Source organism: Panthera uncia, chromosome B1, assembly GCF_023721935.1.
Source record: "Panthera uncia isolate 11264 chromosome B1, Puncia_PCG_1.0, whole genome shotgun sequence".
NCBI lineage: Eukaryota > Metazoa > Chordata > Mammalia > Carnivora > Felidae > Panthera > Panthera uncia.
In genome coordinates this window covers 41518081-41544139 of record NC_064811.1, presented here as the reverse complement: position 1 = coordinate 41544139, position 26059 = coordinate 41518081, and the positions used below count along the sequence as shown (strand labels likewise).

At 39.6% G+C, this 26059-nt stretch overlaps 1 protein-coding gene across 1 annotated transcript in view; it reads left to right on the top strand.

Annotated features, from left to right (window-relative positions):
- The window catches only part of SCFD2 (sec1 family domain containing 2), a 333259-nt gene that overhangs the window by 8938 nt on the left and 298262 nt on the right, over positions 1 to 26059 (top strand). Inside the window, exon 2 of the mRNA XM_049632033.1 lies at positions 5107 to 5275. Within this exon, the coding sequence (XP_049487990.1) occupies positions 5107 to 5275 (169 nt within the window). The remainder of the gene's footprint in view (positions 1 to 5106; positions 5276 to 26059) is intronic.

The window sequence follows — 26059 nt, the reverse complement described above, 5'->3', positions numbered from 1 at the left end:
TTTTAGTGTGTAGTGTTGTCAACAACAGACAGTCGTGAAACCAACACCCACAATCAAGACATTTTGGAGATTGATCAGAAGACCATTATAACATCTTAGGTGAGAAATGATGTGACTTTAAACTGAGTCAATAATGGAAAGAATGAAGAAAGGAGTCATTAAGTATTTAAATGAGAGAATTATCAGCGTGGTGGCTGATATAATGGAGAGGATTAAGAGAAGATATGCCAAGTTTTCTAGCCTGGGCAGTTGCAGAATCCATTCACTGCGATAGGGAAGGTAGGAGAGGATTCAAGTTAGGGGCAGTATAATGAATGTTATGTGATTCTCTTATCCAAGATTTCTGTGTGGGGAAAGGTATTTATTGAATAAACTTGTATATATACTGCCTTATGATTATCCTACCCCCAACCCCTTCCCCGGCAAAATCCTACCTGATAGTATGGAATCCTTGAGTGGGCTTTTGACGGGTATGCAGTATCTAATACACACCCTTTGTACTCGATTTGACTGATGTGAGACAGCCATAGGTAGTGTTAAAAAACAGTTAAAAAACAGTAATACTTGTAATAGTAGTATTTGAGATCTGATAACCTAACACCGCTTTCCCCATCCAGATTGTGAGTCAAATGAATATGGGATAAGAAGTTGCCAGGTGGAGGTGAAAATACTTATTTTATTATGGATACAGTAAACATTAAGGAATGCGGCTTCTTAGGTCTATGGACAAGTGACTTCCTAATACTGAATCCCAGAATTGAAAGGTTTACCACACAACAGCAGGACTGAACCAGAGCGAGTCTTTTTCCTTCTTCCCAAGGGCAGAGCCTATCCTAGGAGTAGCAAGTAGAACAGAACCGGAGAGTCCAGGGGAAAAGTGATTGACTAAAGGACGTAAAGCAGTTTTGGGAGTCTTACGCGAATTGTTGTCCTTCTACGTAGAAGGGAACGTTAGGAGTAATACATATATTGTTCTTACAAGACAGAACTATAATAAAATACTGAAACATCTCAAAATAATGAAAGAGAGTCACAGATTCTTGAGGAGGAATGATGGGCAATCAGCAAGGAAGTGAGTCTTTGAATATACTAATTCAAAGCGTCCAGTAACTCTATCTCAACCCAAAGGGACAATATGCACAACCTCAAAATATTCTGTTTGTGAGTATGTTAGAAAATGCTATTCTTGCATTTCTATCTTTTTAGCCTCAGTACAGTGTGACTAAGCTCTTGTGAGGGCTCGTATATGTATGTGTATGTGTATATGTATATGTATGCGTATGTATATTTTATTTTAATTCCAGTATCATTAACATACAGTGTTAATAAGGACGTCTAAATTCTTGCTTCTCACTTTATTCTGTTTGAGTAGAGGCGAGTGAAGATGTTACCTGCCTTATGATAATGATACTAGCATATACATTCACATATGATCCACAGAATAATGCAGGATTGGTATTTTTCTGGTGCTGTTATCTAAACGAGTTTAGCCCTTGAAGCAATTGACTTAACATAGGATTTCAAGTCTTGAGGTTTGAAGATATTTAGGTGTCAGTTGGACCAACTCTGAGTTTATAGCTTGGTAAGATAGTACCACATTTATGGAAGTTGCCTCAGATTACACAGGGAACTAGTGGACTGTGGGACCACTAGAACCCATGCCTCCAATTTCTTTTTCCTACACACACCCTGGAAAAGATGGCATTGGGAAATAAAACACTCTGTGGCTATACTAGACCACATTGCCGTTGGCCAAAATAACTGGGTTCTGGTTGATTTCCATTCTTCAGCTTTTCAATTCATATTTTTAAATTTCTGTAATAAAGGAAAAATTAAGTTCTCTGAAAATTTAACTGTGATACAAGTCTTTCCATTTTATTCATTTCATAAAAGAAGAATCTGAAGTTATTGTGACATTGAGAGGCCCTGAATTCTTAGTCTTTTTTGGGTCATATAAGTAGCACTAGTTAAATGTAAAAAATGAATCTTGAACCAGAGAACTGAAGCCAGAGATGGAAGAAATTGTATTCAGAAGAGCAGGACAATTGCTTGAAAGCCCATACCTGCTTTATCTGTCATTATCAAGTATGCTAGATATACATATCCTTTTGACTAAATCTAAGAAGCTGAGTGATTATGTCTGTGTAAGTTTAACATTTTATTAATTCTCTGATATAATAGTAGAAACAGTAACTGATAGAATGTAAATTATTTTTCCGGTTAGGTAAGTCTCATGTGCTCCTTCTAGAAAATATTAGGAAAAAATGATGTTTAGGTAGAGTTTATATCAACCAAAATATCCTACTATCCAAAGATAACCCTTGTTAAAATGTTGGGGTGTGCGTGTGTGCGTGTGTGTGTGTGTTTGTGTGTGTGTGTGTAACAACATATTTTTTATTCTTTTTACAATAGGAATGTATATTCACCATGGGAAGTTTAGAGGCTATAATTAGAAGAAAATAAAAATCATAATTTGAGAACTGCTTCAGTATATATACCATAATTGTAAAAAAAAATTCTATTCTATTCCTTTACTTTTTCTTATTTTTAAATGTTTTATCTATTTATTTTGAGAGAGAGAGAGAGAGAGAGAGAGCGCATACAAGTGGGGAAGAGGCAGAGAGAAAGGGAGAGAGAGAATCCCAAGCAGTCTAGGTGTTATCATCCCAGGCCCAATTTGGGACCTGATCTCACAAACCAAACCATGAGATCATGCCCTGAGCCAAAATCAAGAGTCAGATGCTTAACCCATTGAGCCACCCAGGCATCCCTCCCTCCTTTGAATGTTTAAGATGTTAAGACATAATAATTTTAAGCGTATGAATGATACTTTGGCTCTGTAGAAATAACTATCAGGTTTAAAACTTGAGGAAAAATAAGTATGTTGTATTGTGACTTCTCATATTTGGAGAGTTTCAAGAGGGATGGATTAGTTAACAATTTGCAGAGGGTTTAATGTAAAACTTAACAAAGACCCCTGAGTTTGGCATAGGGGAGGAGTGAGAAGCAGCCAGACTGTAGAGGCTTAAGAAATTGGGGAAGAATGTCAGCATATGTATACCACTTGTGCGTGCCATGTGTCAACAAATAGCAGTTGAAAAATAAGAATAGCTTGGTGCAGGGTTCAGATTTGGGGCACCAAGTTCAAAGAAATACTATTTTAATGATGAGTGGATATTTTCAAAAATTTTTAGTGAGTGATGAGGGAACTAGTGGAGAGAGAAATTCATGATGCTATGAGGTAATCCTAGTATCTCCATTCCAGACTTAAAGATATAATTCACTTAAGGACCTCTGACCCCCATTTGGATCTCAGGACATTTATACTCACTAGGCATTCATTCAGCAAGAATTTATTATTAAAAAAAATTTTTTTTAATGTTTATTCATTTTTTTTTAGAGAGAGACAGAGTGTGAGTGTGGGAGGGGCAGACAGAGAGGGGGACCCTGAATCTGAAGCAGGCTCCAGGCTCTGAGTTGTCAGCACAGAACCCGATGTGGGGCTTGAACCCATGAACTGTGAGATCATGACCTGAGCCAAAGTCGGACGCTTAACCGACTGAGTCACCCAGGCGGCCCTCAGCAAGAATTAAGTGAGCAGCTTGTAAGTCTGAGTGCTAAGGGGACAACCATAAACCTAGATAGCATAAATAAGATATGGTTCCTTCTAAGCCTAATAAATGAATATTCTACAGATGGTACAAGAACTCTTTCTTCTTTACCATTAGAAGTCACCTTAGAAGCACTCATGTTGGCTCTGTCTTAAGTCATTTTTATGGACCTGTTTTTGTTGTTGTTTTTGTTGTTAATAGTGTGGTTTTGGTGGTTTCTGCCTCTTGAGTTTGAATTCTTGCTCTGTATCTTGCAAGTTACATATTCCTGAGCAAGTTACTTAAGCTAAATCTTCTACTCTGTACATGAGCATAATACCCATCTATTAGAGTTATTGTAAGAATTAAGTGGATAATAAACGTACGGTATGAAACCTAATACCTGGTTCATCACAGGCTCTCAGTAAATATTAGCTATTGTGATGAAGATGGTGGTAATGGTGACGAGGATTCCTTGGATTCTTGATTTGTTGTTTTCTACCTAGTTCTGTCCAATTAATGTGATGTGGGAAGAAGAACAGATAGAGGTAGAGACAGAGAGACATTAGGAAACAAGAAGTTGACTGATTTAGAACGGGTGGGATCAAAACAAGACTTGCCAAGTCCTACCCGTTGTTGGAAGGAGGTCACCCAACGAATGATGGCTTTTGGAAAGATAACTTGGTTTCATGGAAAAAATATTACACTGTCTCATTAGTCTTGAATTTCAATTTGAGGTCCTCAGTTATTTGTTATTGAGAGTTAATGGATGTGAAGTTGAAGTACCTAGAACCGTGTGTTGTACGCAGAAAGCACTTTACAAATGCTTGTATCATTACAAACTGTTATCATTCATTCATTTAGTTTTCCCGTGATCTAAGAAATATTTAGCGAGAGCCTGCTAGCTGCCAAGTTGCCTGCTAGACATGCTGGGTACAGGGTGAACTAGATAAAGAGTTGCCATTATGAAGATAAGGTTCTAGCAGAGGGGAGAGTTGCTATTCTTGGTCAGGTCTCTAAGCCCTCTGCGTTGTGAAGTTTTCATCAGTAACATAAAGTTTGGCTCTAAAATCTTACAATAGTATCATCCAATGACACTATTTTCTTGGCTGAATATATGCTGATTATTTATTTATATATTAAATACCTATTGATACCTACTGTATATCGGCACTGTGCTAGCTGCTAGGAATATAGTAGTAGCCAGAGAAGACACAGTGCCTGCCCTCATGGAGCCTTAAGTCCAAAACACAAGGCATGGGTTGACTAGGTAATTGTGAGCTTGATTAGTCTTATGGAGGGCAAAATGCTAGGCTTGTGATTTATGTGACAGAAAGCATATATATGTATGTATGTATGTATATGTGTGCGTGTGTGTGTGTGTGTGTGTGTTATTCTTGATGGAAGGGCCATTATAGAGCATTAATACAGCTTTTTTTGAGTTTTGTGAGTTTATGTTCTCCATTTTGTGAGTTTATATTTTTGTGAGTTTATATTTTGTTGTCTGCTTAAACAGGAGCAACTGGACATCATGGAGACAACTTGGTAGAGAAGATCATTTCAGTGCTTCCCCAGCTCCCGGGCCACACCAACGATGTGATGGTTAACATGGTAGAGCTTACGGCACTCCAGAATGAAGACAAGAGTCAGAGTATGGTTGCGCCAGGCTGTCTTGCACAACCCAAGTAAGATAAACAGGGATTGTTGTTTGTTTGTTTGTTTGTTTGTTTGTTTTCCCTCATCCTTCTCTCTCTTCCCCTTTCTTTTTCGCTGAGACCAACTGTTTTTGTAGGAAGGAAACAATGAAGAATTGGACTGGTTGAAAAACTCATAGCGGATAGCCTTGAGAAAAAAGCATTTTTTCCTCTAACCTTGAAATAACCATATCCATTAAACAACACTAAGGCAAAAACTATGGAGGTATCATTTACAGAGGTGTCATTTGGATATAACTGAAGTTTGTTCTGAGGATAGGTTAAGTGAATCAATTTGTACATCTCCATTCCACAGGCAGTTTCACTTGGAAATGAGTCCAGCCTTACTCAATTTCTTTTTCCCAGTGGACTTTTTCACAGGACTCGATAATAGCCCACAAAGCTGTGAAACGGCGCCATGTTTACGCATGTCAACAATATGCTCTCGGACATCAATGACAGAAGTTTCTACTCCTGTGTATGTTTTTCACATGCTGAGAGAAATCAGTAACAGAAGATGGTGTACTTTATGTTATGCAGCGTTTCAAAAACAAAAAAAAACATTTCTCTAGAAACATGACAATCAAAGGATAACAGTAGTTTTACCTCCTCTACTTTGACCTTCAATAATTCCTATGAGAAAAAAAAAAGGTACTAGAAGGTGAAAAAGTGTCTGCGAATCTGTTTCCCTTATTTCTCTGTTTTTAATATTTTTAAAAAAGAGGATCTTGTGCATTATTGTTTGAAATCTTAACAGTAACAGATACATTTGGAATTTCCTATCATATCTGGAATTAATTTTCAGCTCCTGAAGTTTTCAGCTTTTTTTTTTTTTTTTTTTAGATAATTAATAACATTTATTGGATGCCTGGTGTGTATAGGCCAGTGTGGGAAAAAACAGAAAGTTCTATACCCTTCCTTTTTGTATACTTAAAAAACATAGGCCACATGCCTGCTTTGGCAGTGCGTATACTAACACGTAAGCCTGTGGGCTTGCAGCTATATAAATCCAGAAGAAATTGTGATTGGAAATATTTTTAGCTGGTCATAGGGCCTATTCAAAAGTTGCTCATTAAGAACTTACTATGAGCCTTGTCTGAAGTAAGTAATAGGAATAACATAAAATAACATAAAATATCATCCTTGCCTTTAGGGGATACGTTCCTTGTTGGGGTAGTCATTTTTTTTTTTAATTTTTTTTTTTAACGTTTATTTATTTTTGAGATAGAGAGAGACAGCATGAACGGGGGAGGGGCAGAGAGAGAGGGAGACACAGAATCGGAAGCAGGCTCCAGACTCTGAGCCATCAGCCCAGAGCCTGACGCGGGGCTCAAACTCGCGGACCGTGAGATCGTGACCTGAGCTGAAGTCGGACGCTCAACCAACTGAGCCACCCAGGCGCCCCGTTGGGGTAGTCATTTTTACACACAGGTTCAATTAAAAAAAAAAAAACAATAGAAATTATGTGAACTCAAGACTCAGGTGTCTGTTACAGATTGTAAATACTACCAAGTATTGGTTCCACACGGTCTTTGTAGATCCATGTGGACCTTGTGGAAGTGGTTTAGTTTGACTTAATTATGTCTTGAAGAATTTAGAGAAAGAGAAGGGCTAACGTGAGCATAGGTTCAGGAACGACAACGGTCAGGGCCTGATGTGGCTGTGAGGAAGGCAGACAGTGTCAGCGGACCACCAGTGCCATCAGCATTAATATTTTCCAGGACTTACCATACGCCAAGTGCACTTCTGGGTATTTTGGGAAGTCATTTAGCTTTTATAATAACCTAGTGAGGTCGGTGTTGTTATTTCCCCATTTTACAGGTAAGGAAACAGAGGCAAAGAGACCTTGAGTAACATCATTAACAGGAGGTGGAGCTAGAATTTTGAGCCCAGAATGTTTGGCTTCAGAGCCACAGTCTTGACATCTGGGCTGCCTATGCAGGGGCCAGAGAGGAGCTAGGCTCATGAGTAGATTTAAAGTGACAGAAACAAAAATCAAGTTACTTGATGATTTAATTTGGAGAGTCCTATTCATTCAACATAGCAGTTACACTAAGAATATAATCCATTTTGGCTAATTTGAGCAGAAAAGGAGTTGCAGGGGGTCTAGAACTTGGAAAAAGCCTCTTCAGTGCCTTGACATCAGAGAGACTGACCTTTAACTGTTTTGTCATGAGTCATTCTGTTTAAGATTCAGATTCCAAGGGAAAAGGTGAGATTGACCTCCCTTGGACCTTGTGCCCACCCCTTGCTCAGTGCGGGACTGGGAGCAGTTCACACTGGCTGAGAATTATGCCAACATTGTATGTGGCACGGTGGAAGGGTCGTTCTTCAAAGGAAAATGGAAACATTTATCGAAAGAAGGGGAAAGGGCTATAGGCTAGCAGAAGTAGTAGATGCCGTTGAATATTAATAGCACACACTTATATGGGACTTCCTGGGTAACAGGCATTGTTCTGATCCCTTTATATGTAGCGACTGTCTAATTCTCACAGCCTCTCTGGAGGTGGGTTCTACTACCATCCCCTTTTACAGATTAGGAACATCCTAGGGTGACACACGCAGTTAGAAGTGGTGGGGACCATATTGGAACCCCAGAAGTCCAGCTCTGAAGTCAGTGCTTGCCATTACCCTGTGCTGCCTCCACAGAAGCCTAAAATAACTACAAAAAGATCAAGTGAGCAGCCCAGAGAAGTTTGCGAGGAAAGAGAAGAGGCGAATACATCATTAATGAGCAGGAAGAAATCAAATTTCTGACAAGTGTCATAGGACAAACGTAAGAATCTCTTAGATCTGAAAGTTATGTTGTGATTACGGACAATTTATTTACCCTTGACTCCTCGGCACTCATTCTATCTCAAGCTTAGTCCAAGGCTTAGACCAAACCAGTCTTAGAACCCCATTTCCCTTGCTGAGAAATGGGGAGGTGGCAAGAGAGAAAGTCTTCTTAGGGCTTCTCGGTCAGGTTTCTTTGCTTCTGATAAGAGACTCAAGAAAGAGACATGCTTTCCCCTCCTCCTCCCACTCCTCCCCCAACTCCTAGGACTCTGATGTAAGTCCTGAAACTGTCGAGGCATTCTGCTGACAACCTGAAGTTGACGCTAACACGTGGAAGGTGGCGTGACCCCAATGTTGCCGAGAAAAGCAGGGATGGGATGCCGTGTCTGGACTTCATATTATGTAGGAGAGTGTACTTCCTTATTGTTTATGCCAAATTGAGTCTCTGTTTTCTGTAACTTGCAACCAAAGGCATCCTGACTGATGTATTTTTTTGGACCTCATTATTTCATCTATAAAATGATGGTGTTGGCCTAAATGACTTCCAAGCCTCTTGGTTTTAAAGCGTTTTTAAAAAAACATTTATTTATTTTTGAGAGAGAAAGAGAACCAGGGAGGGGCAGAGAGAGAGGGGGACAGAGGATTCAAAGCAGGCTTTGTACTTACAGCAGAGAGCGCGACACAGGTCTCTAACTCATGAACCATGAGATCATGACCTCAGCCAAAGTTGGACGCTTAACCAACTAAGGCTCTTGGCTTTAAAATAAAAATGGTTCCAGAGGAAGATGGCGGTGTAGGAGGATGCTGGGCTCACTGTGTTCTGCTGATCACTTAGATTCCACCCACACCTGCCTAAATAACCCAGAAAACCACCAGAAGACTAGCAGAACAGATTCTCTGGAGCCAAGCATAGACGAGAAGCCCACGGAAGAGGGTAGGAATGGCGGAGAGGCGGTGCACGCTACATGGACTGGCGGGATGGAGCCGGGGCAGAGGGGCAGCCCACTGGCAAAGCAGAGCCCCTGAGTCTGGCTGGCAAAAGCAGAGGGGCCGGATGGAGTGTGTTCAGACAGCAAGCGGGACTTAACATCTGGAAGGTTATAAGTTAACAGCTCTGCTCGGAGAGCGGGAGGGCTGGAGGACAACCGGAGGGAGAGTTGTTGAGCCCCAGACAGCGACAGAGCTCAGCTTGGCAGGGAACAAAGGCGCTCACCAGCGCCATCTCCCTCGCCCATCCCCCAGCCAAAATCCCAAAAGGAACCAGTTCCTGCCAGGTAACTTGCTTGCACCGCGCAAACACCCAACGCTGTGCTTCTGCAGATCCACCCTCCAGATCTGACTCCCTCCCGGTGCCACAGGGCCCCTCCCGAAGTGGATCTCCAAGGGAAAAGCGAGCTGAGCCTGCCCCTCCTGCCCCTGTGCACCTTGCCGATCCACCCCAGCTAATATGCCAGATCCCCAGCACCACAAGCCTGGCAATGTGCAAGTAGCCCAGACGGGCCACGCCACCCCACAGTGAATCCCGCTCTTAGGAGAGGGGAAGAGAAGGTACACACCAGTCTGACTGTGGCCCCAGCGGTGGGCTGGGGGCAGACATCAGGTCTGACTGCGGCCCCGCCCACCAACCCAAGTTATTCAAGACAGCACAGGGGGAGTGCCCTGCAGTTCTGCACCACTCCAGGGACTATCCAAAATGACGAAACGAAGAATTCCCCTCAAAAGAATCTCCAGGAAATAACGACAGCTAACGAACTGATCAAAAAGGATTTAAACAATATAGCAGAAAGTGAATTTAGAATAATAGTCGTAAAATTAATCGCTGGGCTTGAAAACAGTATAGAGGACAGCAGAGAATCTATTGCTACAGAGATCAAGGGACTAAGGAACAGCCAGGAGGAGCTAAAAAATGCTATAAATGAGCTGCAAAATAAAATGGAGACAACCACAGCTCGGATTGAAGAGGCAGAGGAGAGAATAGGTGAACTAGAAGATAAAATTATGGAAAAAGAGGAAGCTGAGAAAAAGAGAGATAAAAAAATCCAGGAGTATAGGGGAAAGTTAGAGAACTAAGTGATGCACTAAAGAGAAATAATCTACGCATAATTGGTATTCCACAGGAGGAAGAGAGAGGGAAAGGTGCTGAATGTGTACTTGAAGAAATAATAGCTGAGAACTTCCCTGATCTGGGGAAGGAAAAAGGCATTGAAATCCAAGAGGCACAGAGAACTCCCTTCAGATGTAACTTGAATCGATTGTCTGCACGACATATCATAGTGAAACTGGCAAAATACAAGGATAAAGAGAAAATTCTGAAAGCAGCTAGAGATAAACGTGCTCTAACATATAAAGGGAGACCAATAAGACTCGTGATGGATCTCTCTACTGAAACTTGGCAGGCCAGAAAGGAATGGCAGGAAATCTTCAATGTGATGAACAGAAAAAAATATGCAGCTGAGAATCCTTTATCCAGCAAATCTGTCATTTAGAATAGAAGGAGACATAAAGGTCTTCCCAAACAAACAAAAACTGAAGGAATTCATCACCACTAAACCAGGCCTACAAGAGATCCTAAGGGGGATCCTGTGAGACAAAGTACCAGAGACATCGCTACAAGCATAAAACATACAGACATCACAATGACTCTAAACCCATATCTTTCTATAATAACACTGAATGTAAATGGACTAAATGCGCCAACCAAAAGACATAGGGTATCAGAATGGATAAAAAAACAAGACCCATCTATTTGCTGTCTACAAGAGACTCATTTTAGACCTGAGGACACCTTCAGACTGAAAGTGAGGGGATGGAGAACTATTTATCATGCTACTGGAAGTCAAAAGAGAGCTGGAGTAGCCATACTTCTATCAGACAAACTAGACTTTAAATTAAAGGCTGTAACAAGAGATGAAGAAGGGCATTATATAATAATTACAGGGTCTATCCATCAAGAAGAACTAACAATTATAAATGTCTATGTGCCGAATACAGGAGCCCCCAAATATATTAAACAATTACAAACATAAGCAACCTTATTGATAAGAATGTGGTAATTGCAGGGGACTTTAACACCCCACTCACAGCAATGGATAGATCATCTAGACACACGGTCAATAAAGAAACAAGGGGCCTGAGTGATACATTGGATCAGATGGACTTGACAGATATATTTAGAACTCTGCATCCCAAAGCAACAGAATATACTTTCTTTTCGAGTGCACATGGAACGTTCTCCAAGATAGATCACATTCTGGGTCACAAAACAGCCCTTCATAAGTATACAAGAATTGAGATCATACCATGCATACTTTCAGACCACAATGCTATGAAGCTTGAAATCAACCACAGGAAAAAGTCTGGAAAATCTCCAAAAGCATGGAGGTTAAAGAACACCATACTAAAGAATGAATGGGTCACCCAGGCAATTAGAGAAGAAATTAAAAAAATATATGGAAACAAATGAAAATGAAAATACAACAATCCGAACGCTCTGGGATGCAGCAAAGGCAGTCCTGAGAGGAAAATACATTGCAGTCCAGGCCTATCTCAAGAAACAAGAAAAATCCCAAATACAAAATCTAACAGCACATCTAAAGGAAATAGAAGCAGAACAGCAAAGACTGCCTAAACCCAGCAGAAGAAGAGAAATAATAAAGATTAGAGGAGAAATAAACAATATAGAATCCAAAAAAACTGTAGAGCAGATCAACGAAACAAAGAGTTGGTTTTTTGAAAAAATAAACAAAATTGATAAATCTCTAGCCAGGCTTCTCAAAAAGAAAAGGGAGATGACCCAAATAGATAAAATCATGAATGAAAATGGAATTATTACAACCAATCCCTCAGAGATACAAGCAATTATCAGGGAATACTATGAAAAACTATGTGCCAACAAACTGGACAACCTGGAGGAAATGGACAAATTGCTAAACACCCACACTCTTCCAAAACTCAATCAGGAGGAAATAGAAAGCTTGAACAGACCCATAACCAGCAAAGAAATTGAATCGGCTATCAAAAATCTCCCAACAAATAAGAATCCAGCACCAGATGGCTTCCCAGGGGAGTTCTACCAGATGTTTAAAGCAGAGATAATACCTACCCTTCTCAAGCTATTCCAAGAAATAGAAAGGGAAGGAAAACTTCCAGACTCATTCTATGAAGCCAGTATTACTTTGACTCCTAAACCAGACAGAGACCCAGTAAAAAAAGAGAACTACAGGCCAATATCCCTGATGAATATGGATGCAAAAATTCTCAATAAGATACTAGCAAATCGAATTCAACGGCATATAAAAAGAATTATTCACCATGATCAAGCGGCATTCATTCCTGGGTTGCAGGGCTGGTTCAATTTTCGCAAATCAATCAACGTGATACATCACATTAATAAAAGAAAAGATAAGAACCATATGATCCTGTCAATCGATGCAGAAAAGGCCTTTGACAAAATTCAGCAACCTTTCTTAACAAAAACCCTCGAGAAAGTCAGGATAGAAGGAACATACTTAAGGATCATAAAAGCCTTTTATGAAAAGCCCACAGCTAACATCATCCTCAGTGGGGAAAAACTGAGAGCTTTTTCCCTGAGAGCAGGAACACGACAGGGATGTCCACTCTCACCGCTGTTGTTTAACATAGTGTTGGAAGTTCTAGCATCAGCAATCAGACAACAAAAGGAAATCAAAGGCATCAAAATTGGCAAAGATGAAATTAAGCTTTCACTTTTTGCAGATGACATGATATTATACATGGAAAATCCAATAGACTCCACCAAAAGTCTGCTAGAACTGATACATGAATTCAGCAAAGTCGCAGGATACAAAATCAATGTATAGAAATCCAAAGATGTAAAAGATCTGTATGCTGGAAACTATAGAAAGCTTATGAAGGAAATTGAAGAAGATATAAAGAAATGGAAAAACATTCCGTGCTCATGGGTTGGAAGAATAAATATTGTCAAAATGTCAATACTACCCAAAGCTATCTACACATTCAATGCAATCCCAATCAAAATTGCACCAGCATTCTTCTTGAAGCTAGAACAAGCAATCCTAAAATTCATATGGAACCACAAAAGGCCCCGAATAGCCAAAGTAATTTTGAAGAAGACCAAAGCAGGAGGCATCACATTCCCAGACTTTAGCCTCTACTACAAAGCTGTAATCATCAAGACAGCATGGTATTGGCACAAAAACAGACACATAGACCAATGGAATAGAATAGAAACCCCAGAACTAGACCCACAAACGAATGGCCAACTAATCTTTGACAAAGCAGGAAAGAACATCCAATGGAAAAAAGACGGTCTCTTTAACAAATGGTGCTGGGAGAACTGGACAGCAACATGCAGAAGATTGAAACTAGACCACTTTCTCACACCATTCACAAAAATAAACTCAAAATGGATAAAGGACCTGAATGTGAGACAGGAAACCATCAAAACCCTAGAGGAGAAAACAGGAAAAGACCTCTCTGACCTCAGCCGTAGCAATTTCTTACTTGACACATCCCCAAAGGCAAGGGAATTAGAATCAAAAATGAACTATTGGGACCTCATGAAGATAAAAAACTTCTGCACAGCAAAGGAAACAACCAACAAAACTAAAAGGCAACCAATGGAATGGGAAAAGATATTTGCAAATGACATATCGGACAAAGAGCTAGTATCCAAAATCTGTAAAGAGCTCACCAAACTCCACACCCGAAAAACAAATAATCCAGTGAAGAAATGGGCAGAAAACATGAATAGACACTTCTCTAAAGAAGACATCCGGATGGCCAACAGGCACATGAAAAGATGCTCGACGTCGCTCCTCATCAGGGAAATACAAATCAAAACCACACTCAGGTATCACCTCACGCCAGTCAGAGTGGCCAGAATGAACAAATCAGGAGACTATAGATACTGGAGAGGATGTGGAGAAATGGGAACCCTCTTGCACTGTTGGTGGGAATGCAAACTGTTGCAGCCACTCTGGAAAACAGTGTGGAGGTTCCTCAAAAAATTAAAAATAGATCTACCCTATGACCCAGCAGTAGCACTGCTGGGAATTTACCCAAGGGATACAGGAGTGCTGATGCATAGGGGCACCTGTACCCCAATGTTTATAGCAGCACTCTCAACAATAGCCAAATTATGGAAAGAGCCTAAATGTCCATCAACTGATGAATGGATAAAGAAATTGTGGTTTATATACACAATGGAGTACTACGTGGCAATGAGAAAGAATGAAATATGGCCCTTTGTAGCAACGTGGATGGAACTGGAGAGTGTTATGCTAAGTGAAATAAGCCATACAGAGAAAGACAGATATCATGTTTTCACTCTTAAGTGGATCCTGAGAAACTTAACAAGAACCCATGGGGGGAAGGGAAGGGAAAAAAAAAAAGAGAGAGAGAGGTTAGAATGGGAGTGAGCCAAAGCATAAGAGACTCTTAAAAAATGAGAACAAACTGAGGGTTGATGGCGGGTGGGAGGGAGGGGAGGACAGCAACATGCATAAGGTTGGGTATTGAAGAGGGCATCTTTTGGGATGAGCACTGTGTGTTGTATGGAAACCAATTTGACAATAAATTTCATGTATTTAAAAATAAAATAAAGTAAACTAAACTAAACTAAACTAAAATAAAAATGCTTCCTGAGCCCTTATTGTAACTTAGCTCTGCTTCTGAGCACCTACAACTAAATTCATTCAAATCTGTATTTCCCCCACAACCTGGTCTTTATTTTCACCGGGTGCCTTTTCCTCTTATTTGACTGTGACTGAGTGTTGTCATGGAATATGAGCTTTGAGTACCATCCAAGTATGAGAGTGTGGTCATAAATGTCAAAGGCAGTGATGAGTTCTAGAAGGATCTGAATAAAGAAGAAAGTGTTCATGAGAGCAGGTTTGGTGAAATAGTAAGAGTAGGAGTTAGATTGCATACGGTAAAGAGATAGGTGGTGAGAAAATTATAAGAAATAAAGGTTTGAAGCAATACAGAAAAAAATGGTGGTTTCTTTATAATTTTGGGGATACTGAGAGAACTGTGCTGATTAATATCTTTGCAAAAGAGGAATTGAAATAAATTACAGCTTCTGTCGTATATACTACACTTCCATCAAGATAATAACAAACCACCACTACCTCCTGCACCACCCCCTGGAACTTCTCAGAGAAATGAGTGTGAGGATAAAGAAGTTAGTAGTAAAATGAAAACAGATGGGTGCCTGGCAATAAATAATGTGCCTGCAATGGAATGATCTTTAGAAAGCAAGTCTGCAACTACGATATAATCCTTGATAATCAAAATTTACTGCTAATATAATTTTTATAAAAGGCTGTTTATAATCATAGCAATTAAAGTTGCTGCCAATGCAAACGAGAAATTGATAACTGAAATTCATCATAACTTGGCTTTCTAGTCCTTGTCCGTGGGTCCCTGGATCACATGGGATATTTTATAAAAGGAGGCAGAATCTTTTCTGTTCTTATGTTTCTCTTACGAAATGGGTATCTATTCTCGGCCCCAGCTCCACTCTCCCTAAGCTGTTACTCTTTCAGTTCCTTATATCCTTCAGCCGATCCCCAGCTGCATTTGCTATGTCTGTGCTTGTTCTGATTCTGGCCTAACCCAGCACCCACGTTGCTGCTTGGTCCAGTGTCCACTTCTCCCAAAGCTCCTCATATGCCATCAGGTCTTTCTTTCATCTTAGCACTCCTGTTTCCCTTCCCTATTTTACTGTGTTTCTCCTCAGCCCTTTCTAATAAACTTAATTATGTTGTAGTTTTGTATATTCCTTCCCTAGAGAGCTGGAGAGAAAACTCCCCGCTAGAGAGTTCCCTGAGAGGAGGGAGATTTGTCTGTGTTATTCATTACTCACTGTGATGTCCTCGGTGCCTAGAACAACACTTGGCACTCAAGGGATATATGTTGAAGTGATACAGGCAGGATCCATGCGTGGATCGAGGCCGCTGAACTAAGAGAGGGTGAAGCCAAACCTGAGCACAGATGAGATTAATTTGCAGATGTATAGACTCTAATTATTGAATGTTTGAAATGCTCTCATTGTGTTAGGAAGCCATCACAAAATTGGCCCCATAATTCTACCTGTGGGACTTCTTTCGTAGATGTATCTGCATACATGTAGAATGATATGTTATATTCACTAATCACTAATTTGTGGTCGCGATGTGAAATGACTGCGCCCTCAGTTCAGTAAATCGTGGGACACCTGTGATGGAATAATATTCAGCTATTAAAAGAGAATGAAGAACTAAGAAGTTGTTGATATACTGATGAGCAGTGGGCTCAGTGACATCTTTCCAATGAAAGAAGCGAGGTGTAGCATGCCTCTTTGCAAAAAATGGTGAAATATATATTCATATTTGCTTTTGATGCACTAAATATATCTGGAAAATGTAGAAGGAACTGATGACATCGTCTTCCTCTGCAGGGCGATGCTGCAGGGTGGGGGCACACTGAGAAGTTAGGGAAGTGAATAAAGATGGAGGAAGGAGGGAGATGTCCGACTACCTGTATCAGTGTGTGTGCTCTGAGTTTTCAATCCTGTGCATGTATCTCCTATTAAAAATAAATAGAAATTAGATTTACGTAAAAGCTCAATTTGCTTCTTAACCACCTTAAACAACTTAAGGTGGGATTTTGTGCTCCCAGGAAGGAAAGTAGCTGCTTCCTACCTTGGAACCTCTAAAATGCTTCTTCCCCATTGTCTTCCCTCCCCAACAAACCCTCCCTTTCTTTTAAAACTTCTATTAAAACACCCAAACGCTGCACTGTGATTATTGGTTACATGTCTGTCTCCCCTACCAGATTGTAAATTCCCTGAAGGTAGTAACTATGCCTGGAACTCTTAAGAGGTTCTAGTAAACTGAATAAAAGGATGAATAAATGATTGAATAAATCTTCATAATCAATTTGAGACCAAGTTTTAAGGTGATGACATAAATCCATGAGAAGCCATATCCACTTGACTTCAGCACTTAAGTCACTGTCTAGCGTTGTTGATTGGTATTTATCTAATCTATCTTATTTCTTCCATTAAGCTTCTTCTTGGTGCTTCTTTCCAAATGTACCTCATTGTCTAGGTCAGTAAGAAGGAAGGAAGGCAGCACCAAATGCCTGAATTTTGTCAGGCATTATGCTAGGTGTTTTAAAATGCATCATTTAACTTAATTCTGTTAAATAACACAGTTTCAAATGAGTAAATTTTAAAGAACTATGGACTTTATTAATGGATTCATGAACTGGGAGGCCTCAACCTAGCAAGTAGAGGGGAGCTCCAAAGGGCTATAGAAAGGAAAGGTTTTAAAAGTACAAAGAGAGTGGAAAAAAGGACACTGTTAGCAAAGAATCCATTGTTTTGGACAAGGTCTCCCTCCTAAGGGGAACAGGAAGGGTTTACCAGTAAATTTCCTAGTGCTGACCAGATTTCCACGTGGACTAGTGAAAGGTTACATTTCTGGGCTGTTGGAACTGCGTTTACGTTAGGTATGAAGTCTTCATTTACCAACTTAGGGCCTCAACCTGAGTGATGCCATTTTGGGCCTCTGGTTTTCCTCTTGACAACTCTAAAAGCAACTCTACAAGGTGGATATTCTTCTTTTTTTGTTTTTATAGAAGTTTTGAGAAAGAGACTTAAGTAACTTGCCCTAAGCCAAACTTTCCCTAAGTGATTGAATCGCGTCATTTAATAAAATTATTTTTTAACTTCAAGGCACATTTCTGTTCTACTATATCATGACTCTGATATATGCTTACTTGAATGAATACATAAATAAGCCAATAAATTCATAAAGAGTGGGTATCCTAGTTTATAAAAAGCAATATTTTAAGTCCAGCTTCTGTGTTTTTATTTGGAGGTGGAAGTTTTTTTTCCTAAGACTACACAGCAATGAAATACATGGAATAGATCTTATAGATAAGAGACAAATGCCACAGTGGTTTCAACCTAACGATAAGCCCGTGTTTTTGTTAACTTTTACACTGTTAAGTAATCTGTGATGATAGATGTCAAAGTCACTAACTACACCCACAAAGTCAAAAACAATTGTTAAATCACCTCTTAAGAGTCATACATCTTTCTCCTCCTTCCTGGGTTTCCAAATGCCGATTAAATATTCCTATTAGAAAAAACATTTTCAGAGGAAAGAAAGGTAATTTTTCCTAGGGCAGAACCAGAAGTACTACCTCTGATTTAAAAAAAAAAAAAATTTTTTTTTTAATGTTTATTTCTGAGACAGAGCGCAGGTGGGGGAGGGGCAGAGAGAGAGGGAGACACAGAATCCAAAGCAGGCTCCAGGCTCTGAGCGCTCAGCACAGAGCCCGACACAGGGCTTGAACTCACAAACTGTGAGATCATGACCTGAGCCAAAGTCTGTTGCTCAACCAACTGAGCCACCCAGGCACCCCAGTGCTACCTCTGATTTTAGATTCACCTATAGATAGAATGACTGAACTTAGATGTGAACATCACATAAGGTATATTTAGTGTTAAGGTGGATGTGGAGAGCCAGCACCCAAGGGTGAAACAGGGTGCTGTTGGAAAAACCACCAGATGCCGAATAGAAGTGAGGCAAGATTTTATTCACAGCCGAGCCAAACCTGACCTCCTGATCTTAAGGAGAAAAGTGCAGAGAATGACCCCGAACAAAGGTAGCAGTGAGCTTACCTGGATTTTAGTGAGTCAGAATACGTCATTATTTGGTTAACCAATTACAATTTACAGCATTTCATGGTAGCCAATTATATTTTGACACACAGACGTTAGTTTTGGCAGGAACCTATCAATTTAAAGGTCTTTGTCCTAAGAGGGTTTAACATGACCAATCATAGTTAGACACCTGAGATGCCGTAGGGCAACAAGTATGTGACTTTTTACATGTTGGTCTTGCCTAGGCCTGACCTTGGTAGAAGGGGTGGGGGAGCGTTTTTTGCATCCTAAGTCATCTATTTAGCAAGCAGGCGCAGTCACAGAAGCCAGAGAGGGCGGTTAGTAATTTCCGATAACCCTAATAGGGAACTACATAAGCCTTTTATCTCAATTATTCATGAAAGGTGAGTTTAAGCTGAACTTATGTACAATAAGCTTTCTGATATCTTATAAGTTGACCTATTACAAAGGGGATGTGTGATCACATAGCAGTGTTGTGAATGACCTTGCCACTGGTCCAAGCTGTGGCCATCTCCTCAGCCTGTACCAAAAAACAAGTGACATTAAAAAAACTGTTTCATGGGGCGCCTGGGTGGCTCAGTGGGTGAGCGTCCGACATCGGCTCAGGTCATGATCTCACCGTTTGTGAGTTCGAGCCCCACATCAGGCTCTGTGCTGACCGCTTGCTCAGAGCCTGGAGCCTGCTTCAGATTCTGCATCTCCTTCTCTCTCTGCCCCTCCCTAGCTCACGCTTTGTCTCACTCTGTTTCTCAAAAATAAATAAATGTAAAAAAAAAAAAATTAAGAATAAAACTGTTTCGGGGGGCACCTGGGTGGGTTAGTCGGTTAAGTATCTGACTCTTGATTTCTGCTCAGGCCACAATCTCACTGTCGTGGGTTGAGCCCCATGCCCAGCTCTGTGCTGGGCGTGGAGACTGCTTGGTGTCTCTCTCTAAATAAACATTAAAAAAACCAAAACCATTCGGGGCACCTGGCTGGCTCTGTCGACTGGGAAGTGCATGGAGCCAACTTAACAACAACAACAACAACAACAACAACAACAAAAACCAAACCTGTTCAAATAAACACTGCAGTTTGAGTAGGAGGAAGGCCTACCTCTTCTCAGCATGCAGCTTGCTATATTTAACTTTTTTAGGGGAATTCTGAAGGTCATGTGGTCTCAGTTACAGGTTTAGAAAAAAGAATTAATGAATGATTTGTGGATGGTGGGGTGAAATAAAGCAGGGCTCTTTTCTGAAAATGAAGGGATAAATGTGTCTTCTAACAAATAAATAGTTTAATATGCCAGAGATAGTTAACTTCTATTTCTTGATAAAGATTTACATTTAATAGTTAGATTTTTTTTTTTAGAATTCTTCTTTTTTTAATGTATATTAAGAGAAGAGGGTTTGAAGGTAGAAACTCTTTTTCTATAATTGCTCACATATTGCAACTCTGTCATGGTATTTGTTAGTTAAGGAATGTGCAGGCAATCTCCAGAATCTTTTTCATATTGAAAAATTTAAAATGGTTTGTGGTCTCTGTGTTGTGAGAACACTGAACTCTGGGTCATTGTGGGTTTGGGATCCATAATTTAAATGGAAACTATGGCTCCTTTAGAAAAAGCTAAGAATTCTCTGAAGTTAGCTACAACAGAAAAGGAGGAATGGAAAGACTCATTACATTTGAATGACAAGTTCCTAATTAGGTTGATGTTAACTCTGCCAAGTAAAAGTCAACAAGTCCAAAAATCTAACTCCTTGTGAGTTAACCAGCCACAGCCTTTATTGGGGTGCTTCTAAATCTTTGGTTTTATAGACTAGCATGTCTTCAGTAGCATGGCAGAATCGTCCCATATTTCTGGCTACAGCTTTTCTCCCCTATTACCTGCTGGTATTTTTGCCTGAGGACTCCTTTGCTTGCTTGCTTGCTTGCTTGCTTTGTTTGTTTCTTTCTTTTTTTAATTTAAATTTTAGTTAGTTAACATACAATGCAATATTGGTTTCAGAAATAGAATTCAGTGATTCATCACTTACAGACAACACCCAATGCTCATCACAAGTGCCTTCCTTAATACCCATCACCCATCTAGCCCACCTCCTACCCACTTCCCTCCATCAACTCTGTTCTCTGTCATTTAGAGTCACTTGTGGTTTGGTTCCCTTTCTTCTCTTCCCTGCACCCCCCCCCCCCGTATGTTCATTTGTTTTGTTTCTTAAATTCCACATATGAGTGAAACCATATGATATTTGTCTTTCTCTGATTGACTTATTTCACTTAGCATAATACATTCTAGCTCCACGCATTGCAAATGACAAGATTTCATTATTTTTGATGGCTGACTAATATTCCGTGTGTGTGTGTGTTTGTGTGTGCGTGTGTGTGACATATTTTTAAAAAATATTTATTTTTGAGAGACAGAGCGCGTGCATGTGAGTGGGGGAGGGACAGATAGAGGGGGAAACAGAATCCCAAGGAGGGCCCACACGGTCAGCTCAGAGCCTGATGTGGGGCTCGAACTCATGAACTGTGACATCATGACCTGAGCTGAAGTCAGCAGTCAGATGCTTAACTGACTGAGCCACCCAGGTGCCCCTGTATACCACATCTTTATCTGTTCATCACTCGATAGACATTTGGGCTTTCTCCATAGTTTAGCTATTGTTGATAGTGCTGCTGTAAACGTTGGGGTGCATGTACCCCTTCAAATCTGTATTTTGGATCCTTTTACGTCTGCCTTCTAATAACTGTGTCACACTGGGATAATGACTGGTGGTAGGGTGATTGGGATCAACAGGGTAAGGCTAGTTTCCTTTGTTTTAGGAAGAAGAAAATCTGAAGAATGAGATGGTTTTAGCAATACAGAAGGCATTGTGGGGGTCCAAGGCAGGAGAGATCTGAAATCCAGAAAGTTCAGTGGGGTGAAAATTTAGGAAGCTCATCATGGGTGAAAATATGGAAGTAAACCCTCCGAGCATGTAAATGTGTGTTGTAATTTATTTGCAGTATTTATTAATTGACTACTGTGTGACAGGCACTTGATAAAGACAAGATCCTCATGGAATTTTTTTCTAATGGGGGAGACAACAAACAGATAAGTGGATATATAATGTCAGGAATAAGTGCTCTGAAGCAAATAAAGCAAGATAAGGGAATCAAGAGTGACTAGGGATTTGGGGTGGTGAGGAGGTGTATGGAGGAGATAGAAAAGATCTTTGGGAGATGTCTTTCAAGCAGAGACTTCAAGGAAGTAAATTATAAGTCTTGTGGATATCTAGGACTGGAACATTCCATCCTAAGGAAAGGACTAGTTGTTCAGAGATAACTTATGTTGTTAATTTGCTTTTCCCTAATGGCTAATTATGTTAAACATCTTTTCCTGTACTTACGTTCCATCTGCATATCCTTTTTTTTTTTTTTTAACGTTTATTTATTTTTGGGACAGAGAGAGACAGAGCATGAATGGGGGAGAGGCAGAAAGAGAGGGAGACACAGAATCAGAAACAGGCTCCAGGCTCTGAGCCATCAGCCCAGAGCCCGACGCGGGGCTCGAACTCACAGACCGCGAGATCGTGACCTGAGCTGAAGTCGGACGCTTAACCGACTGAGCCACCCAGGCACCCCTGCATATCCTTTTTTTTTGACAAGTAACCAAAGTACTATATTTTCCTCTTTATGTGTTTGTATAGCTGATCATATTACATATAATAGTATAATTAATTTAAAACTATAGATTTTTTGTTCTTTCTAAGTTTTTAAACTATAGTTAACATACAATGTAATACTAGTTTCAGGTATAGAATTTAGTGATTTATCATTTACATACAATACGCAGTGCTTATCACAACTGTTCTCCTTAATTCCCATCACTTATTTCAACTGTCCCCCACCCGCCTCCCCTCCAGACCCCAGTAACCCCAGTAACTCTTCTGTAGTTAAGAGTCTGTTTCTTAGTTTGCCTCTCTCTTTTTGTTCCCCACTATGTTCACTTGTTTTGGTTCTTAAACTCCACGTATGAGTGAAATCATATGGTATTTGTCTTTCTCTGACTGACTTATTTTGCTTAGCATAATACTCTCTAGCTCCATCCACATGATTGCAAATAGCAATACTTTATTCTTTTTTATGGCTGAGTAATACGTATATATGTCTGTGTGTGTGTGTACATATGTGTGTGTGTGTATACATATATATATATATGTATACCACATCTTCTTTTTCCATTCATCAGTCAGTGGACATTTGGCCTCTTTCCATAATTTGGCTATTGTTGATAATTCTCCTATAAACATCAGGGTGCATGTATCCCTTTGAATTATTTTTGTATCCTTTGGGTAAATACCTACTAGTACAATTGCTGGGTCACAGGGTAGTTCTATTTTTAACTTTTCGAGGAACTTTCATGCTGTTTTCCAGAGTGGCTGCACCAGTTTTCATTCCCACCAATAGTACAAAAGTGTTCCCCTTTCTCCACATCCTCGCCAGTCTGTGTTGTTAATTTTAGCCATTCTGACTGTTGTGAGGTGATACCTCATTGTAGTTTTGATTTGTATTTCCCTGATGATGAGTGAGGTTGAGCATCTTTTTATGTATCTGTTGGCCATTTATGTATCTTCTTTGGAAAAATGTCTATTTATGTCTTCTGCCCATTTTCAAATTGAATTATTTGTTTTTGGGTGTTGGATTTTATAACTTCTTCATATATTTTCGATACTAACACTTTATCAGATGTGTCATTTGCAAATATCTTTTCTCATTCCATTGGCTGCGTTTTAGTTTCGTTGATTGTTTCCTTTGCTGTGCAGAAGCTTTTTATCTTGATGAAGTCCCAATAGTTCATTTTTGCTTTTGTTTCCCTTGCCTGAGTCATGTCTAGTAAGAAGTTGCTGTGGCCAAGGTCAAAGAGATTGCTGCCTGTTTTCTCACCTAGGATTTTGATGGTTTTCTGTCTTACATTTAGGTCTTTCATCCATTTTGAATTTATTTTTGTGTATGGTGAAAAAAGTGGTCCAGTTTCATTCTTTTGCATGTTGCTGTCCAGTTTTCCCAATACCATTTGTTGAAGAGACTGTCTTTTTTTCCATTGGCTATTCTATCCTGCTTTGTTGAAGATTAATGGACCATATAGTTGTGGGTTCATTTCTGGGTTTTGTTTTCTCTTCTGATCTGTTGATCTGTGTGTCTGTTTTTGTGCCAGTACCATATTGTCTTGATCACAACAGCTTTGTAATAGAACTTGAAGTCTGGAATTGTGATGCCTCCAGCTTTGCTTTGCTTTTTCAAGATTGCTTTGACTATTCAGAGTCATTTGTGGTTCCATATAAATTTTAGGATTGTTTGTTCTAGCTCTGTGAAAGATGCTGGTGGTATTTTGATAAGAATTGCATTAAATCTGTAGATTGCTTTGGGTAGTATAGACATTTTAACAAATGTTCTTGCTATCCATGAGCATGGAATGTTTTTCCATTTCTCTGTGTCTTCCATTTCTTTGTGTCTTCAGTTTCTTTCATAGTGTTCTATAGTTTTCAGAGTACAGGTCTTTTACCTCTTTGGTTAGATTTATTCCTAGGCAGCTTATGGTTTGAGGCACAATTATAAATGGGATTTATTCCCCAATTTGTGTTTCTGTTGCTTCATTATTAGTGTATAGAGATACAACAGATTTCTGCATGTTGGTTTTACATGCTGCAACTTTACTGAAATTGTGTTATCAATTTTAGCAACATTTTGGTGGAATCTTTTGGGTTTTCCATTCAGAGTATCATGTCATCTGCAAATAGTGAAAGTTTGACTTCTTCCTTGCCAATTTGGATGCCTTTTATTTCTTTTTGTTTTCTGATTGCTGTGGCTAGGACTTCCAGTACTATGTTAAATAACAGTGGTGAGAGTGGACATCCCTGACTTATTCTTGACCATAGAGAAAAAGCTCTCAGGTTTTCCCCATTGAGGATGGTATTACCTGTGGATTTTTTTTTGTCTCTGGCCTTTATTATTTAGAATTATGTCCCTTCTAACCCTACTTTGTTGAGGGTTTTTATCATGAATGGATGTTGAACTTTGTCAAATGCTTTTTCTGCATCGATTGAAAGGATCATCTGGTTCTTATCCTTTCTTTTATTAATGTGATGTATCATGTTGATTGATTTGCAAATATTGAACCACTCCCGCATCCCAGGAATAAATCCCACTTGATTGTGGTGAATGATTTTTTTTTAATGAATTGTTGGTTTTGATTTTCTAGTATTGAGAATTTTTACATCCATGTTCATCAGGGATATTGGCCTATAGTTCTCTTTTTTAGTGGAGTCTTTATCTACTTTTAGAATCAGGGTAATGCTGGCCTCATAGAATGAATTTAGAAGTTTTCCTTCTATTTCAATTTTTTGGAACAGTTTGAGAAGTCTGGGTAGGGGTTTATCAATTTTATTAATTTTTTCAAAAACCAGCTCCTGGATTCATTAATCTGTTCTATTGTTTTTTTAGTTTCTATATCATTTATTTCTTTAAAAAATTTTTTTTAACATTTATTTATTTTTGAGAGCCAGAGTGAGACAAAGTGAGAGTGGGGGAGGAGCAGAGAGAGAAGGAGACACAGGATCGGAAGCAGGCTCCAGGCTCTGAGCTGTCAGCACAGAGCCCGATGTGGGGCTCGAACCCACAGACCGTGAGATCATGACCTGAGCTGAAGTAGGACACACAACTGACTGAGCCACCCAGGCACCCCTTTGTATCATTTATTTCTGCTCTAATATTTATTATTTCCCTTCTTCTGCTGTGTTTAGGCTTCATTTGTTGTTCTTTTTCTAGCTCCTTTCAGTGTAAGGTTATGTTGTTTGAGATTTTTTCTTGCTTCTTGAGGTGGGCCTGTATTGCCATATACTTCCCTCTTATGCCTGCTTTTGTTTCATCCCAAAGGCTTTGGAGCATCGTGTTTTTGTTTTCATAAGTTTCCATATTTTTAAAAATTTCTTCTTTGATCTTCAAGTTGACCCATTCGTTATTTAGTAGCACGTTGCTTAACCTCCATGTATTTGTGGTCTTTCCAAAGGTTTTCTTGTGGTTGACTTCAAGTTTCATAGCATTATGATCAGAACATATGCAAGGTATGATCTCAATCTTTTTGTACTTGTTGAAACCTGACTTAGTATGTGATCTATTCTGGAGAATGTTCCATGTGGATTGAAAAGAATGTGTATTCTGCTGCTTTAGAATGAAATGTTAATCTATCTGTTAAATCCATCTGTTCCAGCATGTCATTCAAAGCCATTTTTCCTTGTTGATTTTCTGCTTAGATGATCTGTCCATTGTTGTAAGTATGGTGTTAAAGTCGCCTACTATTA